This window comes from Diospyros lotus, chromosome 1 (genome assembly GCF_014633365.1).
Source record: "Diospyros lotus cultivar Yz01 chromosome 1, ASM1463336v1, whole genome shotgun sequence".
NCBI classification, from domain to species: domain Eukaryota; kingdom Viridiplantae; phylum Streptophyta; class Magnoliopsida; order Ericales; family Ebenaceae; genus Diospyros; species Diospyros lotus.
The window spans coordinates 38,001,273-38,011,877 of record NC_068338.1 but is presented as its reverse complement, the minus strand read 5'-3'; the positions used below and the strand labels follow the sequence as shown (position 1 = coordinate 38,011,877).

General features: G+C 36.2%; 2 protein-coding genes across 3 annotated transcripts; both read left to right on the top strand.

Annotated features, from left to right (window-relative positions):
- The first annotated feature begins 1,629 nt into the window (after window positions 1-1,629).
- Window positions 1,630-5,294, top strand: LOC127809410 (uncharacterized). Its single transcript, XM_052348174.1, has 6 exons — window positions 1,630-1,855; window positions 1,933-1,989; window positions 2,352-2,505; window positions 3,629-3,726; window positions 3,827-3,892; window positions 4,944-5,294. Exons 1-6 carry the CDS (start codon window positions 1,727-1,729, stop codon window positions 4,980-4,982), a joined length of 543 nt encoding a protein of 180 aa, XP_052204134.1. The 5' UTR covers window positions 1,630-1,726; the 3' UTR covers window positions 4,983-5,294.
- Window positions 5,295-6,798: 1,504 nt separating this feature from the next.
- LOC127809355 (ubiquitin C-terminal hydrolase 22) lies at window positions 6,799-10,205 on the top strand. 2 transcript variants are annotated; one of them, XM_052348122.1, is made up of 4 exons: window positions 6,799-7,959; window positions 8,464-8,582; window positions 8,875-9,337; window positions 9,409-9,632. In XM_052348122.1, exons 1-4 carry the CDS (start codon window positions 7,184-7,186, stop codon window positions 9,488-9,490), a joined length of 1,440 nt encoding a protein of 479 aa, XP_052204082.1. In that variant the 5' UTR covers window positions 6,799-7,183; the 3' UTR covers window positions 9,491-9,632. The 2 variants fall into 2 exon arrangements, with proteins under 2 accessions (XP_052204082.1, XP_052204078.1); XM_052348118.1 differs by having other exon boundaries at window positions 6,806-7,959; window positions 8,875-10,205.
- Window positions 10,206-10,605: the final 400 nt, after the last annotated feature.

The following is a 10,605-nucleotide window of genomic DNA, read 5'->3' as shown; positions in this document are numbered from 1 at the left end:
ATTACACTTATTAAATAGCTTTAATTAAAAAAATAAGTGACACGTAAACCCTTGTAATTATTTTTTTTGATTTAAAAATAACTTTGAGGGTCTTTATTTTTTACCTTTTTTTATATGAACGTCACTTTCGTTACTTTTTTTTTATAAAAAAAATAAGCCTCTTCTTTTATTTAAGTCTTAATTAAATTAAATTATATTATTTAACAATTAATTAAGTTAAATTTAATTATAAAAAAAACAAAGTTAGCATGTGTTGTAATATATCTTTTACAAGATTTTCTCTAGACAATCTTTGGGGGAGTTTTTTCAAAAAAATTCATCTAGACCCGGGAGAGTGCCTTCTCCTGAAAGGGTCTTCGGGAGTTTTATCTTCAAAGACCCGAGCAAACTTCTAGAGGCCTTTCGAGGACTAGCTTCCTTGAAGGCCTAGTAGTCTTTCAAAAATCTTTTGAGAGCTAACTTCCTCAAAGATTTGAGCAGTCTTTCGAAGACCCTTTGGGAACTAGTTTTCCAAAAGACTTGATCCTCCTGAAGCCTAACCAGTGATAGCCAAACACCCTTGCTAGAAGGGTAGTGCCATGTGCCATTGTGCATGTGTGTCACATGTCCAAGGTTGTCGCATGACCCCTCGTCTTTCAGATCTTTTGATTGAATTTGAAGACTTTTTTTTCAACTCTTTCCCACGTACCTTTTCGAAGGCCTTGCACTTTTTGAAAGATATCATTTGATACATCTGCATTACAATGCATCCTTTTGCACATTTGATTTAGGCATCGGAGGGTTGTGTGAAAGAGATTCCCACGTGTTTTTTAACTGTCTTCTGTCTTACAGATTTAAAGATTTTGAGACCCCTTTGAAATACCTTTCCTCATATTTCTTTCGAATGACCCTTCTGTAGTCTCTCGCATTCGAAAATCTTTCTCCCTTTAGGAGCCATCCTTTCGTAGGACCCCCTTTAGATGACCCCTTCCAGTTGTACCTTATTCTTTTGATTAGCCCTACCAACCTTCTATTAAGATTTCTCAAAACAAATGAGTCTTAATTATTATATTGTGACAACAATAGTATGACCTTCATTGGTAGGATATTTTTTTTCTTCTTATTGATTCTATGTTTGTTCTAAAATTCATATGTGATTTCAAACATTCAATTAGTGAACGAGGTTAATTGAATCTTATTATATATAAAATATTATTATTAAATAAATTTAAAATCATCTTAAAATGTATCACTCACAAGTGATATGTGTATTGAGGGTTTTTTTTTTTTTTGGTTGGTCAGAACTATTTCTGAAATATAACTAAAGTTAAAATGATGTATTTGTGTAAAAATTTTAAGTCAAATAGAATTTTAAAATTATTTTTAAATCACAAAATATCACTTTATAAATAATCTAAATCATCAAAAATTTAAATACAATTTAATTTTTTATTTTTTGTGCCAGTAATCTTTTTTGGCTGATCTTATTCTCAATTCCAATATATATATATTTTTTTTCAATTATTATGCGCAAACAGACACGGTCGTTGCTATTTTATTCTTAATTGCATTATTATTATTTTTTTGTTTTTTATTTCAATTAACAGTGGTTTCAGATTATGATGATGGGCCGTCCGATCGTCGTGAAAACCTAAACAAACCCATCAATATCAATAACATAAATCCAGTTCTCAGTTCAGGAGACGCCGGCTGATTTGTTTAGATACATACGTTTTCCGTATTTGGAATGGAGAAGGGGAAAGGAGTGGCGGCGATGGGCCGAAGATGGGCAGTCGAATTCACAGACAATTCAACCGCTCCTTCCTCTAGGGACGTCCCTGATCCCCCCGGTTTCTCGCGCGCCTCTTCCGATCAGGTCCTTTTTATACCAAGCAATCACGTTTTGCATTCTAGGTTAATCAAAATCTGACACGATTGGTGAATTGTTTCCAGGATGATTCGGCAGTGACTCGCCAGAAGAAGGATGCCGAAGCCAATTGGAAAACTCAGGTAATCCCGTTCTACCCAAAAAATGATTTTTTTTTTTTTAAAAGGCGTACGGGTTTTTGATTTGTGTCTTCGCCCTGTTTATGGGCTATATTTATAGTTAGTTCTTAGTTCTCAGTTGTTATGATCTGATATCCCTGCCGCATGTTTTGGGGTTTGCGTTTGAGCTTTGCATCAAACTTTGAATTTTGTTTTGGTGCTGACTCCGAGTTGGGGCAAAATATGAATGGGTTTGATGTGTTCAAGGCGTGATTATAATTGAATTCGCTGATTGCCTGTAATATCCAGTTTCTGGTGCCCTGGCTAATTTGTTACTGAAAGGTAAATACATATCATTAACTCAGAATTGTTTTCTATTTGAGCAGAAAGCATGGGAAGTGGCACAAGCCCCTTTCAAAAATTTGCTCATGATGGGCTTCATGATGTGGATGGCGGGAAATACAGTGCATTTGTTCAGCATTGGCATTACATTTTCAGCTCTTTGGCAACCTATAAGTGCTCTTCAAGGAGTTGGGAAAGGCAAGAAGATATTAATTATATCTGTAGCTATTATCTCTCTTCCAACTTCTTATGCTTTTCACAGTGCTGCTTATTTCTGTAGAAGAAGGGTTGTCTTTGTTGGTTTCTGGTGGGGCTTGTGTAGCTGGAGGTTACTGTTTTTGTTTAGGTTAGACTTAACCCAAGGCTCCTAAGTTCCCACCCACCCATTACTGAACAGACTAGGGTTTGGAACTGAACTACCTAGCTGAAGATAAATCTGATGACCTTGGCTGAAAAGCTCATAATTAGGCTATTGATGGGTACGATATTACACAATTAGTTTTGTTTTGTGGATGCTTTATTTTATTTATAATTAAATTACGTTTATTTTTTATTTTTTAGTATTGTTACTACTGTTATAATAGATGCCTTCTAAATCTATTTCATCAAGTGGAATTGGAAAACAAGATTCAACATAGAAATATAATATTTTACAAGATGCCAAAGTTGTTCGTTTAAACATTATCAATCTTTTTCCAAGATCAGATAGTTATTTGTGTGAACATTATTAAAAAAAAAATTGTATTTGAGTATTTTATTGTATATATATTATATGATTAGCTTGTATTTGAGGCTAGCTCTTTTTTGGACACCTAGTGCTTTAAGTCGCCTTTTGCCTTTAACTACCTGGGATCCCTCTCCTATGTCAATTTCTAATCGTTTATGTGATTCTCTTTTGCCTTTTGTTGGTTCTTTTTTCTTTTTGGAAGCAATAATTGTATTTTGTTTCCAAAGGGAATCAGAAATTCCAGAATTGTTCCCCTAATGTATCTCCAGGTATTTGATGAACCTGTATTTTGTTAGTAAATAAAGCTACTGCCGCATTGGTTGTATGAAATGGCATGTTGAGACATTCTGCTAACATACCATTTGTTTTCCATTCACTATATGAGATCTCCTGTTTGTATCAATTGCAATCTTCTGAACTTAAAGTGTTAAGGCAGCCTCTACCTTGCAATTTACATTCTTTTTCATTGACCTCATCTTATTTAATTTCTAATTTATTTCTGCTAGTTAGTTTATCTCTGCATTATCTTTTTCCTTGTGATCACGTCAGTCCATTAAACTCAATCTTGTTTAATGGTGGTTTTTTTGCCTACAGTTTTTGAGCCTTACAAGGACAATAAAGTGGACCTTCTTGCGCCCAAACTGCTGTTCATTGCCCTTAATCTAGGAGGCTTAGCACTAGGTGTATGGAAAGTAAGATGTATTTTCTTTCTCTTGTAACATATGTAGGGAAATTAAAAGTTTGCCTTTTGTGGTGTTTTTTTCACTTACGGAAATTGGCTAATGTTTGCAGCTTAACACGTTGGGTCTTCTTCCAACCCACGCTTCAGACTGGGTTTCATCCTTGCCCCCTGCTCAGGTTCAGTCCTACTACTTAATGGCATTCCTTCTTTTTTCTTAATAGGATTACTTAATGGCATTCCTTCTTTTTTCTTAATAGGATTACTTAATGGCCTTCAGTATTCATCATTTTGTTTTTTTAACCATTTCATAAGCTAGCAACCCTTTCCTCTTTTTAGAAACCTTCATACGATTGGAGTAATTTATTCTTCTCAGTTAGATCTTTCTGACTGTGGAAGTGGAATAAGTCATAGGAGGCTAAATCTGTAAAATAGCCATGACACGGACAAGATGGCCTCATCTAGGCCATTTTTTCAATGAAATTTTTCCAAAAAGTATGGATATAATCATTCATTGGAAGCAATGACACCGCAACTTTTACATAACAAAAAAACAATCATATATTTTGTCCACTATATCCTTGTTTCATATTATATCATTATTTTTCCCTGACATCATATTTGAAGTTCTGATTTCTTCTCCTACCAAACTTGCAAGCTACTGCTGAGCCATTGTTTCAGCAGATATGCAGCCTTATTGCAAAATGAAGTGTGCGTGCCTCAGTAGTCAGTACGAAGCACTAACATACTGAGCTTCCTATTCCACTACTGTTGTTGAACCTCCATATTCCACTGCAGGAATAGACTCGTTGGAGGCTTGTTACTGTTTTTGTCTTCATCTAGTTCTCTTCAAAATAGTAATAATAATGACATGGACAAGGATACAGGTAGTCTGAATGCATAATTGTCGACTAGAAGTAGAATGACAAGAAAAAACTGGAACTTGATGTGGACATGTTTATCCTACGAGCAAGAGACCATACCTCACACCAATAAAAGTTCACTTCTAGATTCTGATTTTTATTTTGTTGTTAACTTTCATGAATTAAAAATTTCCAGTGATAAATCTTTAGGATGCCCAAAACTTGTGTATCTGCTGCCCGATACTGTTCGTGCATGCATTTAACAGTTTAGGATTTATGTTTCTTCCTCTAATCTGAGGGCATTCCTAGACCTCACAGTTTTCGCTTATAACATGAAATATTTCCTTAAATTCCTTTCCATTTTCAGGAGGTCGAGTATTCAGGCGGTGGTGTGACTTTCATTTAAGGTGCTTTCTGCAAGGATTACCTTCAGAGAAGATTAAAGCTACCAATAATGGTAGGCAAAGGGAACTTCATAGACCAGAATGGCATTGCTTGCAGCTGATTGCCACCTGATAATGGGAAGCATCTTGGCATGGTTTTGGACATTTAGTTTGATGGACAATAGAACTCTTGTTATCATTCTGGTATTTATGAGCCTCAAGTGTCTTCAGTTGCCCACGGATTATTGTTTTGACTTATGTGTCGCACTGTTTCATTTAACAAAATATTCTATCTGGGTATTTAAACGAAGTTACTTGGAGACTATTTGGTACAAGATCTTCACCTGAGAATGTAGTGTTGTGCTTGAAATGATCTATGGTGTTCCCTTCACCCTTGTTTTGAGATCAATTTGTAAGAGAAGATATGGGTTTCTTTATAGTTTATACTTCATTTTTTCTCACACTATTTTTAGGGTGTAGGGAGGATAAAGTAATATAAGAAATAATTTTGTCTTGTCTTTACAATTTTTTGAATATTTAGTATTATTTACAGTCCTAATAAAACACCAATCCTCTTCTATATAGGGACTATCGAACTATCGAGTGTGGCATTTTGTAGACTTATTAGTGTGAAATGAATGTGTATTAAGTTTTTTAGGCTATCCAACCTTTTATTAAAATTCATAATATATTTTTAAACAAGCTTTATTTTTAACTACTTGGTAATGCACCATCAACCTTGTAATTAAATTCTCAAATTTTTGGAGCTAATAAACTTATAAATGCTTTTATCTTTTATCTTATTTTTATTATTACTTTTTCATTTCTAATGAAATTTTCATTACATTCTATTATCTATATAAAGTCTCCCTTTCCGAACAAAGGGACAATAACAAATTTTCCACATCACTTTCTTTTTTATGCTCCTTTCCATTACTTATTATTATGTGCCTTTTTTAACTCAAAAGCCAACCCGTCCTCAAATAAAGTGTCAAAAGTTTCAAATATTAGAATATGAAAAAAAAAATTTCACGTACTAATGTAAGTTATATTAAGTAGAAAAAATGATATAGCAATTGTACATGAATGTTAATACATGACTAAATAAAAACATCAAATTTTTAGGATTCAAGTGATAAAGTTCTAAGGTTTTTTAAGAGTGGTGGGAGATCAATTCTTAGTGGAGGTAAAAATGATAAATTTAAAAATGTATAAATTTACGATCGCATCTAATTTACCTAAATATCGAATCAGGAAAAATGCCAGTCTCCTCTAGAATTAGACTGACGAAGCCCGAACACTTGGATAATAAAAAAAATAAAATAAAAATTTAAATTAAATATAAGTCATGTTAAATTTGATCTGAGGGGTTGTAAAAAGAGAATGAAATTAAAATTATTTGTGAATTTTTTTCTCTTTCTCAACTATGAAGAGATTATTTCAACTTGAAGACTATTTACCATCCATATCCAACTTGGATTAGATTTGGCAGGGGAAATGGAAAGAAAAAGAAAGAGAGAATACGAAAATAAATAAAAAATGTAGGAGAAACCTGTGAGAAAAAACCTGTCAAAATGATTATTCTAAAATGATATGAAAAAATCTTTCTTTCTAAAACAAATGTTATGCATTCATAGCTTCAACAAGTTCCGATGTCGAAAATGGCAAATTTTGTCAAAACCCTCTCTTTTCCCAAAATAAAAAAACGCAATAATTGGCCATCAATGTTTTCAGGAAATGCTTGGCCTGGCCACTGTATATATGTATCTAAACCACAAATTGTTTGACCATGGATTCATATGATCGTCACTTTTCTGGTAGAGGGACTAGATTTATACGGTGGATCCCTTTCAAAATCACCGCAAGATGATCGAGATCACCTGGTGATGAAGATCAACGGCCCAGGCTACTAGAGAGAGAGAAACGACTTGGAAAGGTAGTGTTCTGCCCCACAGAGGAAACCATAAGTCGGTCTGCTACAGCAAAAGCTCCTCTTTCTTCTTCCCTTCTCCAAGACCTTTTCTCTCTTCTCTGCCTTTCATCAACTCAAGAGAGAACCCATCAAAATTTATCCATACCCATTTCAATTTATGCTGGAAGTCTACCCAATTTTTGATTTTTCTTACCATTGATAATATTAATTTTGTTATGCTATATTCTTATCTAACAAATTTTTCTGACATATAACAAATCAGAGGAAGCATCTTTTCAATCCCTGTCAAGGATGTGCTCAAGAAACCCCTTATATACAAACCCAAAACCCTGCAAGCACCTTGCTGATTACAAGCGTAATCATGGCCTCAACGGCTACAATCTGATCCAAGACTACTTCAAAACCAGCCCCCATGGTCGAACAATGATTGACAGGCCCAAATCAGAGGTGCCCATATGCAATTTTTGTTCTGGGTACCAAGGTAGACTCTATATTTGTTTGATCTGTTCGTCAGTCTCTTGTTGTTGGCCGCCTGATTCAAATCATGCCCTTTTGCATGCCCAATCTCAGGATGGCCATGAGATTGCGGTGGACATGGAAAGGGCCGAGCTTTATTGTTGCGTGTGTTGCGATCAGCTCTATGATCCTGATTTTGATAAGGCTGTGATGTGTAAACACATCATGGGATTGCCAAGAACTGGAAATGGGTTTGTGGGTTATGGGTTAAGATCGAGCAAGAGAAAAAGATTGGCTTTTGGGGTGGATTTGGATTCGAAGAACCCTAAACGGTTGGTTGCTTTGGTGGATCGCAGGTCCAAGTCCTGCTTTCCAATGGGTTTGAGGGGTTTGAACAATTTGGGCAACACTTGTTTTATGAATTCTGTGTTGCAAGCTTTGCTTCATGCTCCCCCACTGAGGAATTACTTCCTTAGTGATCGCCACAATCATGAAACTTGCCGGAAAAGGTCATCTGATCGTCTATGTTTGCCTTGTGACATTGATGTTATCTTCTCTGCCGTGTTTTCGGGCGACCGGACTCCTTACAGTCCAGCTCAGTTTCTTTACAGGTCTGCCATGTGTATCCTGCTTTTGTTTTTCCTTATTGTAAATTAACTTGGTTGCAATTGATTCTCGGATTTGATTATATATGCGATTGATCCATGTGGAATGTAAGACATTTAGCATTGGTTGGTTTGTCAAAATCATGATGACCCCCCCCCCCCCCATAAGCAATCTAAAATGGAATTAGCCCTTCAATAGCTCTGTGACCTACACATAGCCCAATGTTTACGATCTCCATGGAATGTCATGTACTGGCGAGTTATTCAGAGAGATTTCAGATCTGATTGTTGTACTGTTGGATTCATAGGATCGCCTTCTCAAATTCGATAGAAACTTTGTTAAATGCTTGAAACTGGTTTAGTAGAATTTAATCCCAGTTCAAAAATTATTTTGGGTGCTTAGTCCTTAAGTTGTCACACTTTTTCCTGTCTTCCTTGAAACAGATGAAAGGGAATGAAACTTCTGCCCACAGTAAATTGAACTCTTTGGGATTTCTGTCTTATTTGCAGTTGGTGGCAGCATTCCGAGGATCTTGCTTGTTATGAGCAGCAGGATGCACATGAATTTTTCATTTCAATCCTGGACAGGATTCATGAGAAAGAGGGAAAAGCAAGCAACTCTATCAAAGGTAATTAGATGCCCAAGTTTTGGTCTTATTTGTCTAAAATTTGTATGATGCTAACAAGGGCATCATATACGAACCTGATGCATGTTTTACTTCCTGTATGCTGTCCATATCTGAGAAACACTGGGATAAGCCCATAACATAGTGGCAAATCAGATTCTGGCATATTTATAACTCAGACCATTTGAATTTTTGGAAATCACTCAGTAGCGTCAATGATTAAGTAGTAGAAGATTCTTAATGGTGCCCAGTAGTGTTCTTTATTTTTTCTTGACGAGAATGGCATTTGTCACAGATAATGGAGATTGTCAGTGTATTGCTCATAGAGTGTTTTCTGGGCTGTTGAGATCTGATGTCACTTGTATGACCTGTGGATTTACTTCGACAACCTATGATCCTTGTGTGGATATATCTCTTGACTTGGGTACAAGTACCTCCTCTTTGACTGAACCAGCTAACAAGTTAACTAAACCAGCTGAGAACGGTGGTAACTCTACTCTTACCAGCTGCTTGGATCTCTTTACACGACCAGAAAAGTTGGGGTCAGACCAGAAATTATTTTGCCAAAATTGTCAAGAAAGGCGGGATTCCTTGAAGCAAATGTCTATAAGAAGGCTCCCATTGGTTTTGTGTTTGCATATAAAGCGATTTGAACACTCTCCAGTCAGAAAAATGTCAAGAAAGATTGACCGACATTTGCAGTTTCCTTTCTCCTTGGACATGTCCCCTTATTTGTCATCTTCAATTCTCAGGAAAAGGTTTGGGAATCGAATCTTTTCCTTTGAGGGTGATGAGTCCGATGTTTCCTCTGATTTTGAAGTTTTTGCAGTGGTTACGCACTCTGGGATGCTGGAATCTGGTCATTACGTGACATATCTTCGTTTGAACAATCAATGGTACAAATGCGATGATGCTTGGATTACTGAAGTCGACAAGGAGGTGGTGAGAGCCTCTCAGAGCTATCTGATATACTACGTGCAGAAAGTCCTCTGCCACAGAGCAAGCGAGGATCTAAGTTGCCTACCAGTCTCCCCGAGGGGGGACACGTTCCTTCCAATTGCTGGATGTTGCTAAATTGGACAAGAACATGTTATACACGAAACAATTGGCAAAATGTGGGATCAGTGACAAGATTCTCAGTTGTGGAGGGGCAGGATTTCTTGTGAACAGTGTGCTTCTGAATAAGGTCACCTGGCAGGAAGTTAATCATACATTAGCCTTCATCCAACATCTCCATTGATTCAAGAAAGACCTCTAGTTATGGTGTGGGAGGATTGAATTCAACTTTGAATGCCCGGTTGTTATCCAATAAAATTCCATAAGATCGATTGGTGAACTTGTTACAGAATTGGAACATCGGTTGCAGGCTGTTGGCTCTGCTTGTTCTTCTTCTTTTCTTTGGTGTCTGATCTTGAAGATTTGTGACTGCTGACTCATAATGTACAGCATAGAACCTTTTTTTTTTTTTCCCCCAAATGACTGGAGTGGTTTATTTGAGGATCTGGTCAATATTATGGTTTCAATAGCTGGCATGGTTTTAACCCATGATTTTCTTATTGTCAAAAAATTTGTGTAATCCTGCTTCATATATGGTTTGGAGGTCTGGGAAGAGAACTTGTTTTTGTCTTTTTCCTTTTCCTTCATGGCCTCTGTAATGGCCTCATTACTTGGTATTCAGATGGACCATCATCACTTTCCCTTCATTGCCTTTTTTCTCTGCAAGATTATAAAGTTGGCTTTAGACAAGAAGAGCTTCCTGGAATCAGCTGCTTCTTTGCTATGAATAAATAGTCGGGGATGATACATTGGTTTTGGCCACATTGTTGTAACTGTTGACTTGACTGAGGTTTCTTGACGTTTGTGAGGCAGATATATATAAATATAAATATAAGTGTGTGTGTGTGTGTGAGAGAGAGAGAGAGAGAGAGAGAGAGAATCTTGAGGAGTTATTTAAAGAAATGTCATAAATAACAAAAAAAACAAATGGTTTGGTACTCCTTTTGATCTTTTACCAAGAAATGTTCCA

Bases quoted from the DNA above. Each gene is read 5' to 3' on its own strand.
- LOC127809355 (XM_052348118.1), top strand. From the start codon at position 7,184: ATGTGCTCAAGAAACCCCTTATATACAAACCCAAAACCCTGCAAGCAC. The intron at 7,960-8,463 runs GTCTGCCATGTG...TCTTATTTGCAG, and splicing joins CCAGCTCAGTTTCTTTACAG to TTGGTGGCAGCATTCCGAGG. The intron at 8,583-8,874 runs GTAATTAGATGC...CATTTGTCACAG, and splicing joins AGCAAGCAACTCTATCAAAG to ATAATGGAGATTGTCAGTGT.
- LOC127809410 (XM_052348174.1), top strand. From the start codon at position 1,727: ATGGAGAAGGGGAAAGGAGTGGCGGCGATGGGCCGAAGATGGGCAGTC. The intron at 1,856-1,932 runs GTCCTTTTTATA...AATTGTTTCCAG, and splicing joins CGCGCGCCTCTTCCGATCAG to GATGATTCGGCAGTGACTCG. The intron at 1,990-2,351 runs GTAATCCCGTTC...CTATTTGAGCAG, and splicing joins AAGCCAATTGGAAAACTCAG to AAAGCATGGGAAGTGGCACA.